Source organism: Serinus canaria, chromosome 15 (genome assembly GCF_022539315.1).
Source record: "Serinus canaria isolate serCan28SL12 chromosome 15, serCan2020, whole genome shotgun sequence".
NCBI classification, from domain to species: domain Eukaryota; kingdom Metazoa; phylum Chordata; class Aves; order Passeriformes; family Fringillidae; genus Serinus; species Serinus canaria.
This window is the reverse complement of record NC_066329.1, coordinates 8,787,286-8,804,140: the sequence shown is the minus strand read 5'-3', so window position 1 is coordinate 8,804,140 and position 16,855 is coordinate 8,787,286. Positions and strand designations below refer to the sequence as shown.

The following is a 16,855-nucleotide window of genomic DNA, read 5'->3' as shown; positions in this document are numbered from 1 at the left end:
AGATCCCAAGAACAAACGAAGCACATGAAGTGTGTCCCTGAAACCTCCCAGCAACCAGCACTTAGCCAGGCTGTACCACACTCCTGAAGACACATGAGACCTTGCCAATCACATGCAACCTTCCCCTAAACAGAGCAGAATTTCAACAGAAATAGTGTGGAAAGAAATAAAAGACTATCAGAGCTGGAGGTTTAAGCCACTGGAGGATGATATGAACTTATCAACAGGAAGGAAACAGATTTTTTTTCTTAACTGGAGCTTAAACAAAATTTTCTGTAGAAAATGGTTTTACTTAAAGAATTGTTTAAAAACGGAAAAAAAGTTGTGAGCTTTCAATACTGAGCTTGGAGAGATCAGCACTTGTTACAGCACTTAGATCCACCCTAATTTAAGGCATGCTACATGTTGCTAAAAATTGTAATAACAACTATGCAAATCATAGTTAAATTTCAAAAGTACTTTTTGATTCATACATAATTTTTAAAACTAGTTATTGTTAACAACAATTATATACATATATATATATATATATATATATATATATATATATATATATATATATATAAAATTAAAACACAAACTATCAATGAGGAAATAGACCTTTCCCTCTGATCTCTCAGTGAGCCAGAAGGAGACAGAGGCAGCCACGAGGGAGTGATGGACAAGTAATTCAGGAAAAGACAGGCATGAACAGTAACCTCACTCCAGGAACACCTGTTGGGCTAAGTTCAAGGCACATCCACTCATCCATTTAGGAATTTATCCACTTGCCACATATCCATTTCAAAGAGCCTATAAAGGGCTCATTAGCACCTGAAGAGCTCTTGTTCCACACCAGAAGAAAGCACAGGAGGGATATTAGCAAAGATTGTGAAAACCTCCAAGAAAAAGGAAAGACACTAAAACTATGAGCAACTCCAGAAGAGAAGAGGAGGAAGGACAAGAAGGCACAGGCACCGGGGCTCTCTGGACTTCAACTCTAAATTCACTGGCGTCAGCCAGGGGCATCCCTGTGGCTGTAACACCGAGCTCCGGGAGCGCAAGCTGCTGCCCGGAGCAGCATCGCTGCTCGCCCATCTGTGCTCAGGCACGGGCAGAGCCACATTGGTGACATCTGCTGTCACCCGCGATGCGCTGACTGAATCCCATCTCCGGGTTCTAAATCCTGCCAGTGACAAAACCCTTATAACCAAGTTCCTAACAACTTTCTGTACCACTGAAGCAAGGTAAGGAGCTCTGCAGCGCTGCCAAGTACACCTGACACGCTCACCTTCAAACTTTGCAGATTTCAACGAGATTCGAGTTTGTTTACGGGGGCGCCAGAGCGAGCACAATGCCCATGCCGACATCCGAGCTCTCTGCTCGCGAGGGTCCCGCTCCAGCTAGCGGCGGCCGGCGGTGTTCGGGGCACACAGCCCCCGCTCCGGGGCCGAGCCCGGCCCCTCCGCCGCTCCTCACGGCGCGGGACCCGGCCGGGACTGCGGCGGGACCCCCGCCCGCCCCACCGGGCCCGGGGCTCCAGGCAGCGGGGTCACTCGCGGCACCCCAACGTGCCCAGGGCGAAGGGAGCCGAGCGCTCGGCCTGGCGTCCCCGGAGTCCCGCCGGGAGCTGCCCCACCGCCTGCCCGGCCCCTCGCCGCGCCTCGGGCCACCGGGCCTGCGCCCCCGCCGAGCCCCCTCCCGCTCCGCGCCGGGACAGCCGCCAGCCCGCGTCCGGCCCGGCCCGGCGGCTCCTTCCCGCCTCCCCGGCCGCTCCAGCGCTGCCCGTCCGGCATCAACTCACCCGGGGAGGCTCCGCGTCCTGCTCCCGCCGAGCCCGGCCCACCGCCACGGCCCCCGGCGGGGGCGGCGGCGGCGGCGCCTGTTGCTCCATCGCGCTCCTCCTCCTCCTCCTTCTCCTGCGGGGGCCGGGGCCGCCGCCGCCCCCGCCAGGCCGATCCCACTCCGGCCCCCGGCGCCACGTTCCGGGCCCGGCTGAGTGGGACCCGCAGTGCCCCGGCCCCGCCCCGGGGCTGGGCTCCGCCCGGACCCCGGGCACCCCCGCCCGACGGCGCCGGGCCCGCGCCGGACGTCCTGCGGCTGCCGCCGGGGCTCTCTCAGCCGCGGCGGCCCCGGGCCCGGGGCAGCGGCTCGGCCGCACGTCTGAGGGCTCCGGCAAGAGCAGCGCTCGCCTCTCCGCGAACACGGACGGGCTCCGTCCTCACCGAGGATACGGCTCCAGCGCCGCTCTGTCGCCGTACGGGTGGGGGACCGTCGGCCGAAAGCAGCGGCAGCCTGAGCTCGAGAGTAAGCGGGGCCCAGATGCGACCGCAGGTGGTGATGCTGGTCACTAATGACACCGCACCGGCCAGGCACAGCGAGCCTCAGCACTTTGGTTAACCCAGCTTCCAACTGCTGTGACCCATCCTGCCTCTTGAAATGAACAAAGTGGATTATGCTGAAGACTCTTGTGCTGCGGATAGTAAGTGATAAAGAAATGATTTCTTATCTATGTGGAAATTGGATGCCACTTCACCGTAGTGAAACTTACTCTTCCACAGAAAAAAAACGAGTCTGAAACTTCAGAAAGCTTTCTGCAATCAAATGATGAACACACAGCCAGCAGCCCAAAGGTTTGCCATCAAATGAGTGAGATCGAATTTAGGGTATCATTGGAAAGCAGGTATTAGTCAGGACCCAGGGAAAGGACCCAAGCAAAGCAGTTACTGATTATCTAACAACTGTGGGATGTAAAAATAGATGGAGGAATAAATTACAGAAGTTTTCTTTTTCTATCTAAAAACAAATTGACAGTGTAAATAGGAGCTAGGGAATTACCTTCTCATCAGCCATGATGCAAGTCTTTTAAAAGTGACTGGTAACCAAAACTCAAAGGTATCAACTTTTGCAATACACCAGGACACAAGTCTGGCCCAAACACACTGCATCCTGTGATTCTTTTATGTAGTAAATGGCAGCTGAGTGTTCCCTTCTACTTAAATGACTTACAGCAAGCACCAGAACTCCCTGAGGATGTGCCACCGACAGATTTGCACCAAAGGACACATCCCCAAGGACAGACACACCTTTGTTCCATCACCCCACTGCATCTGGAGTGGACTGGAACCAGGGGTTTTGTTTCCATCCAGATATCCATGGATGTTTCTCCATCCAATCCATTAAGAAAGGTATCAATGTACAAGAACCAGCATTTTATCATTAACATTGTTAATATCAAATATATCAAAACATACAAGATCTCTGCAATGGGCACATACAGGAAAGTGACTATGAATATCTTAATTCCTACCTGACATGGGTTTATTCCATAATGCATTAGGTTTTATTCTTTACAAATCAACAATCTTAGAGTAGATGTCATTAACCAGAAGATGCACTTTGGAGAGCAGAGTTACTAAACTGTTCTTTCAATCAGTAATGATAATAATCAGTAATCTTTTAATAAGAAGTATACAGTTAACAATTTTCACCTAAGAGGCAAGCAAGTTTTTCCTCTCTCAGTTCAATTCCTAGTTCTTCCCTGACAGTAATTTATTATTACATCTTCATTTCATCTCTTGTTATGATGTTTCCTCTTACTCCTCCCTCCTCTGGGAAATAAACATGGTACACACATGTTAAAACACCATGCAGATGGTAATTGTTGCTCTGGCAGCCAATCAGCCCCATCCCAGTGCACAATGCTGTGATTCTGCCAGTCCAGCATTTACTGTGGAGCTTTACCTGAAGCCCAGAGCACCTCAAGGTCCATCAGAAGTTTTACATCTGAACTGAACAGTCTAAGTGTCCTCAGGAGTCTGTGGGCAGCACTGTGTCAGGTAATGCTGTGTCTCAAGCAAAAGCTCAGCAAGTTTAGCATTCCTTCTTCATCTCTTAAGACTAAGCTTTATTTCCATGCCTAACCTAGAAATTGGAAAAGAAGAAACAGAGAATGTATCTGGGGATGAAGCTAGCCTAAAAAAGTGTTAGTAACTTAATTCACGAGTTTTTCTGATACTTTCCTCAAGTCAGACAGCTGGATAGACTAGAACATGACTAATTGTGCAGATTCTCATGCATTCACAGCAGTCACTTCAGTCTTACAAAGTTATTTTTATTTGAAAATTATACATATTCAGTAGTTTATTCCATTATTAAGATTTTACTTAATAAAAAATTCTGCTCTCCATAAAAAAGCTGTCATTAACAAAGTCATTTTCTCTTCCTTTTCACCTCATTGTCTGATAGGAGGTAGAAGGAACAGCACGTTTAGCAGAGCCATTGTCTTCCTCATTTTCATGGGGACGTTTTCTCGTTGTGGTTGGCTGGAAGAAAAACACAGGAGGATGGCTCCAGGAAACCAGGTGAGGCAGAACCTGACTTTCTGCTTGCTCCAGAACCAGAGGTGTTGGACACTGTGACCAAAAACTAACTCATTCTCTCCCTAGATCTAATTATATTTGATGGTTCTTATCTAACACATTGCTCCCAGCTTGAAACAGCTACTGTTCACAATTTTCCTAATTAGCATCTGGTGATGAATGGCACAGTCCTGTCCTAACCTTGCACCAACAGGAGAATTTTTACTTGAACACTAAATATTAGTGACTTGAATCTATTAAAAAAAATTCAAAAATTTTATTCTAACTATAGGAATAATTCTTTAAAGCCTAGGCAAGTGTTTCCAAACATTTAAACAAAGTGTTGACAAAACATGGAAATCCATTGCTGCTGTTCAGGAAACAGAACTAACCAGTAGGCTGCCACATATAGCCCAAGGATACCTTTCTCTAAAGCATCAAAATTAACTGATTTTCTTATTAAAGATTACTTCAAAATCTAGTTTCTCTGTGCATCAAATATGAATCTTCAAATATCTACTGCACATACCATTTTTGATGTTTCTGGTGGGTTCATATTGGTACGTGTCTGAGCAAGTAGCTGTTCAAATGTTGTTTTCATATCCTCATCCTGCAAAAAAACCCAGCATCTAAGCAGTATATAGAATATTTAAGGGAAAAGCAAAGATTGGGAAGATCAAAGAGAAGTGAGTGGGACATTCAGTGCTAGAGACAATTAGAAATAAAGATCATTGAGGTCCTAAGGATTTCAGCTGTTTTAACTGAGTTTTTTAGGTGAAGGCAGTGGAGAGGGTCCTTTTCCTAATCAATGGAGTATTGCAGTATCTCATTTTTTTATTTAACTATTCTTAAGTGCTAAAAAAAGGATTTGCCCTGAATATCCATTTAATTTTATACAGAATTTTGACTTGTTTTTCTTTTCAATGTCACCTGATTTGATTGTGGATACATTTGAATTGATGGAAAAGGTAAGAAATATTTTTCCATTGATGTAACAAAGACCTGTGGTTTTTCTTCAGCATGCAGCCAAACTAATCTTGTACCATTCGAAAGACTTCAGTGAAGATTTCAGAGGCAGAAACAGCAATAATTGTTTATATGCCTTTAAAAATGTTTTATTAAGTAAATACAGGTAAGAAGACATTTCCACTGAGCAGTACTTAGGTTTACACAGCTCAACAGGTTTTTAAAGTTCTAGATTTAAGCAAGGAATGGAGTAAACAACTTGCTTTGAAAACACAAATTTGAAAGCACTACTAGTTTAAATAAATCTTCAGAGCATGCTTACTTCTAGTATCTGAAAAATTCCCTAGTGCCCCCAAAATCAGAGGGCATCAGCTGGTCACAGAGAGAATGGGGTTTTTTCCTGCTGACTTGTAAAGTCAACACTTCCAGACAACACAAGAGGGAGAGAGGAGCCAGTAACTCCTCACTGCTCAGGAGGGGACTGGGGAGCTCCTTTGGTGCTATGAGATGTGTTATATCTAGAGCTGAGCATGCTGGATGCTGGCCTCCCAAGCAGGCAGTTCACATCACCTATGAACACCTGACACTCCTAATAACAGCCCCTGAAGGGAAACAGCTCAAAGAACAGCAGCTGAATGCTAGATGTCATCTGGATTTATGGCTATGATGTTTTCTGGAACCTTCTGTCCTGTCGTCAGAATTAAACTTACCAGTAAGAGATGTCCTTACATGGAATATATAATCAAGTTAATAACAACTTGAGTATATATACTGAAATAGCTTAAATTCTTAGCTCATCTAAATCAGTCATCTATTTCCCTTCCCCCTTTATGCATACCAGCAATTTTTAAAATCAGTGTTGCATGGTTTCTGAATAACTTTTCTGCTCAGATTTGTAATTCAAATGTAATAATCTATATCTGATTAACTCATTGTAGATGTTACACACAAAACTACAGTAACTAAAACCCATGAATGTCAGGAAATGCTTCCTGATGCCCAGGAGCATAATCAAGACAAGTTAATCACTTTAAAAAGTAATCCACACATGTTTTTTGTCTCAGAACACTATCAGCTGAGCACTGAGGGATACTCCCTTGCTTCCCCCATTTCTTATGCTCTTTTCCAAAGCATCTGAAAGTCTGCTGTTCCCAGTGGAAGAACAGGAATAGCCTTGTGCTTGGTGTGAATAAACAGAACCTGTTGCATGGCTCAGATGGGGGCTGGGTGACATTTTTCAGCCTCTTCAAGCAAAAATATTCAAGAAAGCTCATAGGTTCAAAATTAAGAAAAGACCACCTAAAGACTATCCCTCTCAAACTGAATTAGACTGTAACAGGAGGCAGGGAAACCATCACTTCCTACTCAGAGGGTTCCCAAACCAGGGACACAGCAGAGTAAAAACAAGCTAGTATTGGATGCCTGCCAGAAACAAACTGCACTGCCTGCCTACACAAACATCTGAGGAGATGGGGCTCTGTTCCAATGCTCAGAAGGAAAGGTCCATCCTACCAGAGCCACAATCAGACTTGGGCTCTAGAAAACACATCTTGATCTCACATGTGAAGGAGTTCTGGGAAGAGGTGTCTCAGAAGGGATGCAGAAGCTGCTCACTGTACTGACAGAAGGTATTCAGGACACTACTCCATGCTGCTTTTGCAGTCTCTCTACAGGGGCTAGATCTTTGAAAACGCAAGATATGAACAAGTTTTCCCTCAAACAACTCAGCTTTCACTTAAAACCCAATTCCTACCTGCAGCCAAGGATGCTCTAAGGCCTCCTCTGTGGTAAGACGTTTGCTTGGATCCACCACTAACAGCTTCTTCACAAGATCCAGAGCTAAGACAATAAAATGAGCTGGTTGGCATGTGACCAATACATTCATTACCTGAAATATGCCTACACCAAAACTATGTGTGACAATGTGCCTTCCACCCCTTCAGAGCACTGCTCACAAGTGCAGGCTGGGCAGATCCCTTTTCTTTTTGCTGTGCATGGAAAGGGCTGCAGGCTGCAACCACCTTTCCTTCACATAGACACAACTCAGCAATTCTCAGTATACCAGAATTACCCAGAGATATATTTAGCATATACACAGTTTATGTTCTGAGCACGCACAGGAGGCTCAGTACTTCCCCAAAAGCTTCAGTATTGCTGTGGAAAAGCAAAGACAGCTTAATTTATCCTGGTTTACAGTGTCTTGGAAAGCAGATTATCCATCTGGGAAAGTGGAAGAGAAGAGATAGGACATACACATGTGTGCTTAACAAAGTTTCATCTTCTTAGGAAGCTGCTTAGTAGACACTGTGAAAAATATGGCATTTATGTTGTATTTTATTACTCCAAATCTTTCATAAAGGAATTTCAGCAAGATTTACTTTTCATTTGATCAGATTATTCTGAATACATACAAGTAGGACTATGGAAATTATGTTAAGATTGTACATTCTCATGAATGTCTGACTTAATATTGAATAAGCTCCAAACTATCCAGGAAGGAGTTATATTTGATAAGTTTATTAGACAAAGGATGACCACATCATTTATTAGAAACTCCTCTGCATATTCAAAGAAGTGTCCAAACTAAATACCACAATTATTTTGTGCACATAAAATGTCCTGAAAAACTAAAAGCACACAGACTGTAATTATCATTTTAGTTTGCTATGTAAAAACTCAGTTTCACAGACTATTTCACTTACAGTGAGCCAAACATAATAGATGATTCCTCAAATGTGACTGACACTTTCAGCTCAAAGACTAGCACCATGAAAGGACTCTCTTGGAACGTTTGTTTTTTGGAATTCTAACTTGTATTCCTTAAATTCCTGGTATTTTTGGTTCAACACTTGAAGAATCTTTAGGCAAAGTCAGAAGAAAAAGTGAAAAGAGGAGAAATAGATGTATGTGCCCACAAACTCTATACTTGTGTGGTTAATTATGGAAAATACTACTAAGAAATCTCTTCAATAATAAAGTATGTTCTCATTCTAATGCTTTAAGTATGAACTTAAAAATATATATTTAATATATTAGCTTAAAAACAAAACATATTAACACACAGTGTGCCACGCAGCTGAAAGGAGGATAAAGGAAAACAAAAACTACAAGAAGAGGTAGATATTTTACTACCCACTGTGCTGGAGCCATACCCATGTCTGACACATGCTTCCACTCTTTAGCAATGAATGTGTATTTTCCACGAGTGATTTGATCCTTCAGAGAGAGCTGAGTATTTTGCTCATTGAATGGTGGATATCCACACAAGCTGTATAAAAGAAAAGAAGTTAAATAGCACAGAATTTCTCATAGCAAATGAAACACTGAAATCACACGTTTTAAGGCAGCTGCTATCGTAGTGTTTTTATACTTGTAGAGTTTTAAACTTTCACTTCCTCATATAGACACTGAAGTTGCCAAGTCTCAAGCCATGTATGTCAAAGACTGCCCAGTGAGGGTACATCTCCACAATATCTTACCATACAAAAAGAATAACTCCTAAACTCCAGCAGTCCACAGCTCGGCTGTATCCAGCAGTCCCAAGTGAATTTAGAACCTCAGGAGCAAGATACATGGGAGTACCACATAATGTTTTCATAAGAGAAGCTTCTCCAAGAATCTTGGATTGTCCAAAATCTGTAATCTTGCATTTAGAAATGGTAACACCACATTACATATTAGGATGGAGTGTGCTAGAACACATCATATTGTAGACATACAGCAGGAGGTAGCATTAAGTTTCTTCCTTCCAATCCAGTTCCAGTACATGACTATGAATAGAAGTCACCCCAAACATTATTAAGTGAGAATGGGAGAGGAGGAAGAGGGAGAAATATGACAAAGCATCACACTTTACACTAGCAAAAATACTCTAAGATATGGATATCAATGGACAACTACAGAATAAAGGTATTGTAGCCTATTAGAAGAGTTTACATGAAAAATAAGCATTTCAGCATGCAAATATAGTCAATGCTTTCTCTAGGAGAAAATAAAAACAAAAAAGAAAATCTACATCCCTAATTCCCCCTCCCCAAAAAAACAAAACAACAAAAGAAAAAAATCACTGTCACCACACAGCCTGGACATTTGTGGGGATGCTGTCTGTAATTAAAAAATTTAGATTTTATTTGGGAAAAAAACCACTGACATTTGAAAATACATATGTGGTGTATGGGTTGAAATATCCATACAAGTAAAATTATAATTATGAAAAAGAAAGGTCTGTGTTTCAAGTTACTTCATGGCTTGTATGACTAATTCCATCATATCTTTTTGGCTGTGTTCAATGAAATATCAAGAAGACTGTGAAGGAACATTCCCAAATTTTTCCATTAACATGAAATATAAGTTTCCTTACCTTTACAAGACATATCTCTTCAGAAGATGAGAGTAGCACATTTTCTGGCTTTAGATCTCGGTGTATAATTCCATTGTCATGAAGATACTAAATACATGCAGATGGGTAATTAAGGAAAAACAGACTATTAATTTAAAATGTAAGCTTTCCATTTTTTCTCATGGCAATGGCAGGATAACTGAAATAGCTGTGTAAGAGGAGGGCAAATATTTAAAGCTTCCTAACATAGGACTGTCCCTTAAAAAAAAGAAAGCAAAATGAAAACAAAACAAAACCAAAAAACCCACACCAGAACACCATCACAAAGAAACAAAAAGCACCTTATATATAGAAATATTATGCTTCAAATGTCAAATCTCATGCAAGCACAATGTGCAGACCCACGTTCTGTGTCGCCTTTGTAGGAATTCTGCTTTTCTGTCTCTCTCTTGTTAAACCAACTTGTTAAGAACACTGTGCTGATTGCTTGCTTGGGTTTCAGCAATGACAAGTGACAGAAAAACTCATCTTAGTGATTTTTTTTTCAGTAGAATTCACAATGATGTACCTTTACTGCCAGCAGCATCTGATAAAAGTACAACTTGCAGATATCTTCTTTCATCTTGATTGGCCTTGACACTCTGTCATACAATTCTCCTCCTTCCATCCTAAAACAAATGCAGGCTAACAAACCAACAGGTAACTTCCAAAAGATTCATCTCATTAGACAAGACTAAGACCAAAACATTTGGCTATTCTGGCTACAGAGAAAGAATAAATTTCTGAAAATGAGTGAGCAACATCCTAAACACAGCACATGCATGGCTGAGTTAAGGTCAATCTCTTGAGTCTTCACTGGGAGTTGTTACATGATTTTTGATCAGCCCCCTCTTATGAACTCAAAAATAAAATAAAAAAAAATAGCAACAATCCACAAAAGCAGCAGAGTAAACAATACCCAGGCCCTGAGTGCCTACAAAGCATAGAAGGATGAATTCCCCTGGTTATCCTAGCTCCTAATCTTACAAAGCTTTTAGAGAAAAGTGGAGGCCAGCAAAAGGAAAACAAAATAAAAAAAGCAAAACCTCCAAAGTTCATTGTGGCTATGAAGAAAACATTTCATTTTATGTTTATTTTTAAACAGGTTACTTACAGTTCCAAAACAATGTAGTAATCCTCTGCTTCAAAGAAGTTTTTAATCTTAATTAAGCAAGGCTAACAGAAAAGGAAACACAAATAGAGACACATAAAATAGAATAATTTGTAAAAATTCATTCTGAAGTTCTTATTTCAGTGTTTCAAACCAGGTCACTCAAGCTAACACTTAACACAAGTGACTTACAAGCACCCCAGACCACACCCTCAACATTTTATCTATTTTAGATGCAGAGGAAAGAGAGGATACAAATTAAGAAACTGCCAGTGAAAATTAGTCTGTATATTCATTTATTTTGCAGCATTTACAAAAACTTGCATCAAAGAAAAATTTCTGCAACAGGTGCTCAGTTAAAACTCCTCCTGTGATGTTTCTTCTCAAATTTACATCTCCAGTGATCCAAAGCTTTAAAATCTCAAATCTGCTAGGATATAATACACTTAAAAGAAGAAAAAAAGACCCATTCAATAATTTACAAGGGAAATTATAAATCTCCTTTAACACATTTCTGAATGGATAAAATTGCTCTTACACTAAGGTCAGTAAACTAAACAAGTACATACAGGAGGGAGCAAAAAATAATAAAAATGTACAGTAATACTCACATGATCTATTTTCTTCAAAATCTCAATTTCTGTATTGATATTTAAACCTGGGTTCTATTAAAAGAATCAAATACCATATTGGGTAAGACAGAGCTGTTCTGGAATAAGACATATGAGAAATAAGAGACAGTACCAGGAAAGACATAATTCCATGCCTTTTGCTACTCTAAGTGAAGATAACATACTTTTTTTTTTCCATAAAATGATCAGATACCTTCAGTAAATTAAATAAACAGAGTGCTGTCAATATCTGGAGTGACATATTGCTCCAGACATGAAATTTCATTGCAGGTTAGAAATCCCCAACTAACTTCCAAATTTAAAAAAAAAATAGAATTCTTTTTGCTCATTTACTTTTCTCCCTCCAAGATGCTTTGCAGACAGCCCAACCTAAAATTACATGCTAGTCTCCCCTATTTTGCAAGATAACATAAACAGATTCTCTAACCCATGGCTTAGGCTCAACTAATGAAATCAGCTCAGCAGGGATTTTTTTGCTCTTCTTCCAATCCAAATCAATTATCTTGGAACACACAACTTAACCCATACACAACATTCCAGATATACTCCTGTGTCTGTCTTATATCAGTAATTAGAATTCACAACAGCATCTTGAGCCAGTTGTCTTTGTATTTCTCCAAATTCTGCCTTCTGCCGTTAGACCTTCCCAAAAGGCTTCCTACAATTTTCTTAAAATGTATCATGATGGAGCTTTCAACAAAATGAGCTTAGTTGGGACATTTTTGGTCAAGACTCTGCTGGTTATCATGTGTCTATCTGATGGGCATAAACCAAATCCTGCAAGACTCCACAGCACCCCTTGTATACATCCCATTAACAGTCCTAAATGATGAACCTCATGGAATGTGGTCAAGGAATAAAAACAAGAATTCTGTGCATCATACAAGATCAAAAAGCATTTTTAAATTAAATGCTGAAGACATTAAGTAAGAAAATCCTCATTTGAAGATAGCTGAGGAGTCTGAGAAATTACCAAATATTCCAAGACTGCTTCAAGGCGGCCAAGACAGACAGACAGACAGACAGACAATAATACTTACCTCTTCACCCAGGCCACTTGCCACAAACTTCCGTTTATTGATGATTTTCACTGCAACTTTGTTACAGGTGCTCTTCTCAAATGCCAGTTTGACTTCTCCACAGGCACCACTACAACAAGAGCACAGCTCTGTCAAAAATCTGTGTAAAGTGCAGATAAATTAAAGCATAATTTGGAGCTGGCTGCTTTCTAACTTTCTGAGTAAGGCACATTGCCTGTTCTGAGGAAGTACTCAACAGTTAAAGTCTACAGTACTTCTCAGGAAACATTCAAGAGTTAGAAAGTCTATTTAAACACAAGTGCTGTCGAGGGCCATTCATTCAAAACTGCAGGAGTCAATATTCTATTTGTACCAAAAGTACTGGCAGGTAGAAAGGACCAGCTCTGTCAGCATTTCCTTCATGCAAAGGCATTTAGGAGAAGAGAACTCAGGAAAAGTTCTCTTAACACTGGACTGCAGAAATCTGAGGAACAGATGTGACAATACTTGTATTTTTACTAAATAGCAATTATATTACAGAAAGAAATTCTTCTGTTTTCCACACAGATTTGTTTCTACCCAATTATTCACCTCCAGATTCTTCACTGACCAACTGTTTCCAAAAGAGAAAAAAACAGCCCCCATTTAAAATAGCTTCTCTCTCCTTTTTCCTGGACAGTTCTTTTCCTTTTTATCTGAAGGCCTCAACAGTGATATTGTAAGAAGCTGTATTCTGACATGTAGCTCTTCCTTCTACTTCCAACAACTGAGTAAATTAATATACAAACTTTAAAAACATGTTAAGAATTTACAGACTTTGTTCCATTCTACAGGAAAAAAAACCCAAACAAAACAAAACCAAACCTGGTTTTTTGCAATTGGTAGGTTACAAACCCCAAACCAATTAGAGAGACAAAGCCGAAATTCCTGTTTAGATTGTTGTAAAGAACATATTTATTCACGTGTTATCACACATTTTTTTCCTTTTTTTCTTTTAAAACAGCAGCTCAGTTAATACTGGTAATAATTCCAGCCCAAGATACCGATAATGATAATGAAGTTAACCCTTTCTACTGAGGGAAGAAGGATGCTTACCTTCCCAAAGTCTTTGACATAATATATTTTTCTCTGAGTTCTCTAGGAAACATCATCTGATCATCCACCATAAGATCAGAAAATACAAACACTGGGAAGACAAGTGGAGATCATTTTCCCATTATTAGGTTTAAAATTTTTATTATAACAAACAGCTATGTTTTGTGAGCTTCTATAGTCAACAATAAAACTGAGATATTATGCCTGCTAGAGAAAAAACTAAATATATGCTATAAATTATACCAGCTATGGGTTAGCAAGGTGATCTTACTGCTAAAAAATTACATTTTGGGATTAAATTCACAACAGTCTTTAAGTAATTAATTACCTTTAAGGACAAAGGGAGCAAAAATTTCAATGTCCCAGCTAAGATCAAAGAGAAGTAATAATCAAGAAGACAGCATCTTAGTGAAAAATCAAAGACAAAGAAACAACAGCCCAGCCCTGTTTATTTTTAAGCGGATTTTCTATTTATTATGCAGCATCTAGTTAGGTATCTGAGGAGTTTTTTTCAACTTTTCTTGAATCCTCTTGTTTTCCTTCTTGCTTCCCCTGTTCCCACCATCATGTGCACAGCTACTGAAGCCCTAAAGGGTTTCAAAACCAGGGAAAAAAACTATAAATGTTTATACTCCAGTAAGGTTCTGCCTGATACAGATTTCTTTAAGTTTTCAGGTTTTTTCCGAGGGTTGTCATGGATAATTTTTACGTGAGTACTAAAACACTTGTTAATGAGATGTGCTCACAAAGCAGCTCAGCTCCCAAGAAACACACTCAAATCAATGCAGAAACAACCTCTTGGTCAATACATGAAAATTCTACTTAAGCTAAAGCACATTTTACCCTTATTGGTCTGTACAGACAGTGCAATTTCAGAGTTGTGTGTCAGTGGAAGCCTCCTCCCTCTTCCAACGAGCTCTCTATTAACAAATGTCCCATTTGCACTATGGTCTTCAATGTAGGCAACATAGGAATTTCTTGGACCCATTTCCTCAAAGAGAAAAAAAATGGGGAAGATGACAGTAAAGAATAAATGACTTTACAATAAAGACGTGATACACTAGAAATTTACTATTGTTGACTCAAGAAATGAGACTGAGTTTATTTCATAAACCATATGAATGGGGTATTGCCAAAAGTCTTGTTAAAGGAGTCAACCCTGAAGATACTTTGATTTTTTTAGGATCCTTGCCCCAAAGTTTCTTTTGAATTATGCCAAAATAGACAGAGTTAATATTTTTAGCACTTACCCTGAAAATTCGGAAGTGCTTCTTGCTATAGTTTTGGTAGAAGCCAGTCTCAGACAATCCCAGCTTAGAAAAACTGTAATCACAGCTTTTGTCCCTCCCAAACCAGTACTCATCATTCACACAGTCTGCAGAGGAGGGGAAGGTACAGCAGAGAGAGAAGACAATGTTGCAGGAAGTTAATAACTATGGCACCACAGAATGATTCCAAATAGCAATGAACAGGATAACAGAGACAAGATTCTTCCCATAGAATCAAGTTTGTCTTAACTCATACAAAGCACCACACCTTGTCAAATCCTTTAATAATTTTACCCTCTTCAGCAGTGGTATTTTTCAGTTCACCATCAGCAATATGGAGACATATAACTAAATAAAATAAATTATAAAATTTGTTTTAAATGAAGCATGTAACAAAGAATATGAACACCCTAGAATTTCTGTAAGTCTATGGAAGCTGTATATCTGAGAACTCAGTGTAAACACTGGGATGTAGTATGGAATAAAACATAGGAAAAAGTTCCATACCTAAATTTGCTTCTACCTAACTTGAAAATGAAAAAACACTGCTCTTCAGCAAGCTGCTCAGAACTTTTCTGACTTCCTACAAAGAAACCAAGAGATTTATTACAGCATGCACGTACCACAGTTGCTGAAACCTTTTCCAAGTGCAAAGAGTCGACCCCAAGGCTGAGGAACCAGCTCTTCAGATTCCTGGTCCTCAGGGATGGATGGAAGCTCCTGAGTGGGAACAGTGTCCAAGGAACTGAGAGTCCCAGAACTTAAGGAAGACTGACTAGTACTCTGTGAGCCACTGGAAGAACTGGTACCACTCTGGGGCTGCTGGGCACTCTGAGACTGCTGTGCTTCACTTCCAGTCTCTCGAGACATGTTGGCTTTAAAAGAGAATATTTAAAAAAATGCCAATTACTACAGCAAAGTAAAACTGGCAAACACTCACACACTGCACTAATAATGTCCAAGTCCATTCTCAGCCTCCAAGATGCAAAACTTACAACCAAAGTGTGTATGTCTGCGTTATACATAAATTCCCAGGAAGTGTGCAAACCAGGATGGTTTTCCTTTTAAAAGACAACGTGGGGCGACCTCTGCTGGTTCTAAAGCAGAACTAACCCTGAGTAATTCCCGGATTGCTACCGAGGATTTCAGCGCTCCCATTGGATCACACAGGCACGGGCTGCGCTCTGACAGAGCATCCCCGCACGGAGCAAGGGACCACGGCTGGTCCCCAACACAAAGAGAAAATCGAAAGGAGTAAGAACTGTAAAATCACATAGGTTTTCTTGAAAGTGCCCGAGAGATTTATCACACTTGTACATAATTACTGCACAAAACCTTGACAGATTCAGACACTGCCCCGGCAGCTGCCGGATCATTTTCAGACTGACTCAGTGCAGGAAACAGCCCGGAAATTCACAGCCTGTGGTGCCTCTTCCATTTAAATGCTGCCCCAGCCCACCCCCCTACAGCCAGCTTCCTCCGACACAGCAGTGCTCAAGAGCCTTCCAACCTCACCACCTGTATATGGGGTTTTTAGCTGGTTGCCATACAGTTTAATGTATGCTTTTTCCTTATCGCTTCGCTACATTTCATTACGAGCCATAAAACCACGGCAGCTCCCAAGTCCCCTCCCCAGTCCCGTTCCTTACAGGTGTTTACAAACACAGGCGAGGCCCCGGGCTCCGCCCGCAGACAGAACAGAACCACGGAACCATTCGGGCTGGAAAAGACAGAAGCCATCGAGTCCAGCCGCTTCCCCGGCACTGCCAACGCCACCGTGCCCCTGTCCCCTGTCCCACACCCACACGGCTGCGGGACCCCTCTAGGGATGGTGACCCCACCTCTGACCAGGGCAGTCCTTTCCATACAGGAGCTTTCCCTCGTATCCTCCCTCTGAACGCTAAGACGGCGCGGCCGTGCCGGGAGAAGCGGGGAGAGCAGCCCGCGGCGGCCCCGGGGCGGGAGAAGCGCGGGAGGGGCGGGGCCGGAGCGGGACCCGAACTCACGGCTTGCGGGGCTCGCGCCGTCCGGCCGGGGCCGCCATGC

At 41.4% G+C, this 16,855-nt stretch overlaps 2 protein-coding genes across 2 annotated transcripts in view; both read right to left on the bottom strand.

Annotated features, from left to right (window-relative positions):
* TTC28 (tetratricopeptide repeat domain 28) overlaps positions 1–1,873 on the bottom strand; it is a 107,677-nt gene extending 105,804 nt beyond the window's left edge. Inside the window, exon 1 of the mRNA XM_030231026.2 lies at positions 1,784–1,873. Coding sequence (XP_030086886.2) covers positions 1,784–1,873 — 90 coding nt within the window. The remainder of the gene's footprint in view (positions 1–1,783) is intronic.
* Positions 1,874–4,072: 2,199 nt separating this feature from the next.
* CHEK2 (checkpoint kinase 2) lies at positions 4,073–16,839 on the bottom strand. The gene is made up of 15 exons (XM_009092382.3): positions 16,651–16,839; positions 15,433–15,684; positions 14,792–14,916; positions 14,385–14,532; positions 13,542–13,632; positions 12,468–12,576; positions 11,407–11,460; positions 10,799–10,860; positions 10,214–10,313; positions 9,667–9,753; positions 8,786–8,949; positions 8,459–8,574; positions 7,060–7,145; positions 4,870–4,950; positions 4,073–4,304 (listed from the first exon to the last, which is right to left on the bottom strand). The coding sequence occupies exons 1-15, from the start codon at positions 16,673–16,675 to the stop codon at positions 4,209–4,211; spliced, it is 1,596 nt and encodes a 531-aa protein (XP_009090630.2). The 5' UTR covers positions 16,676–16,839; the 3' UTR covers positions 4,073–4,208.
* Positions 16,840–16,855: the final 16 nt, after the last annotated feature.

Coding starts and splice junctions, on each gene's coding strand:
- CHEK2 (XM_009092382.3), bottom strand. CDS start 16,675: ATGGAAAGGACTGCCCTGGTCAGAG. Junction 11,461..12,467: donor CAAGTGGCCTGGGTGAAGAG/GTAAGTATTATT, acceptor TTCTTTTAATAG/AACCCAGGTTTAAATATCAA. Junction 4,951..7,059: donor TAGAGCATCCTTGGCTGCAG/GTAGGAATTGGG, acceptor GTTTTTTTGCAG/GATGAGGATATGAAAACAAC.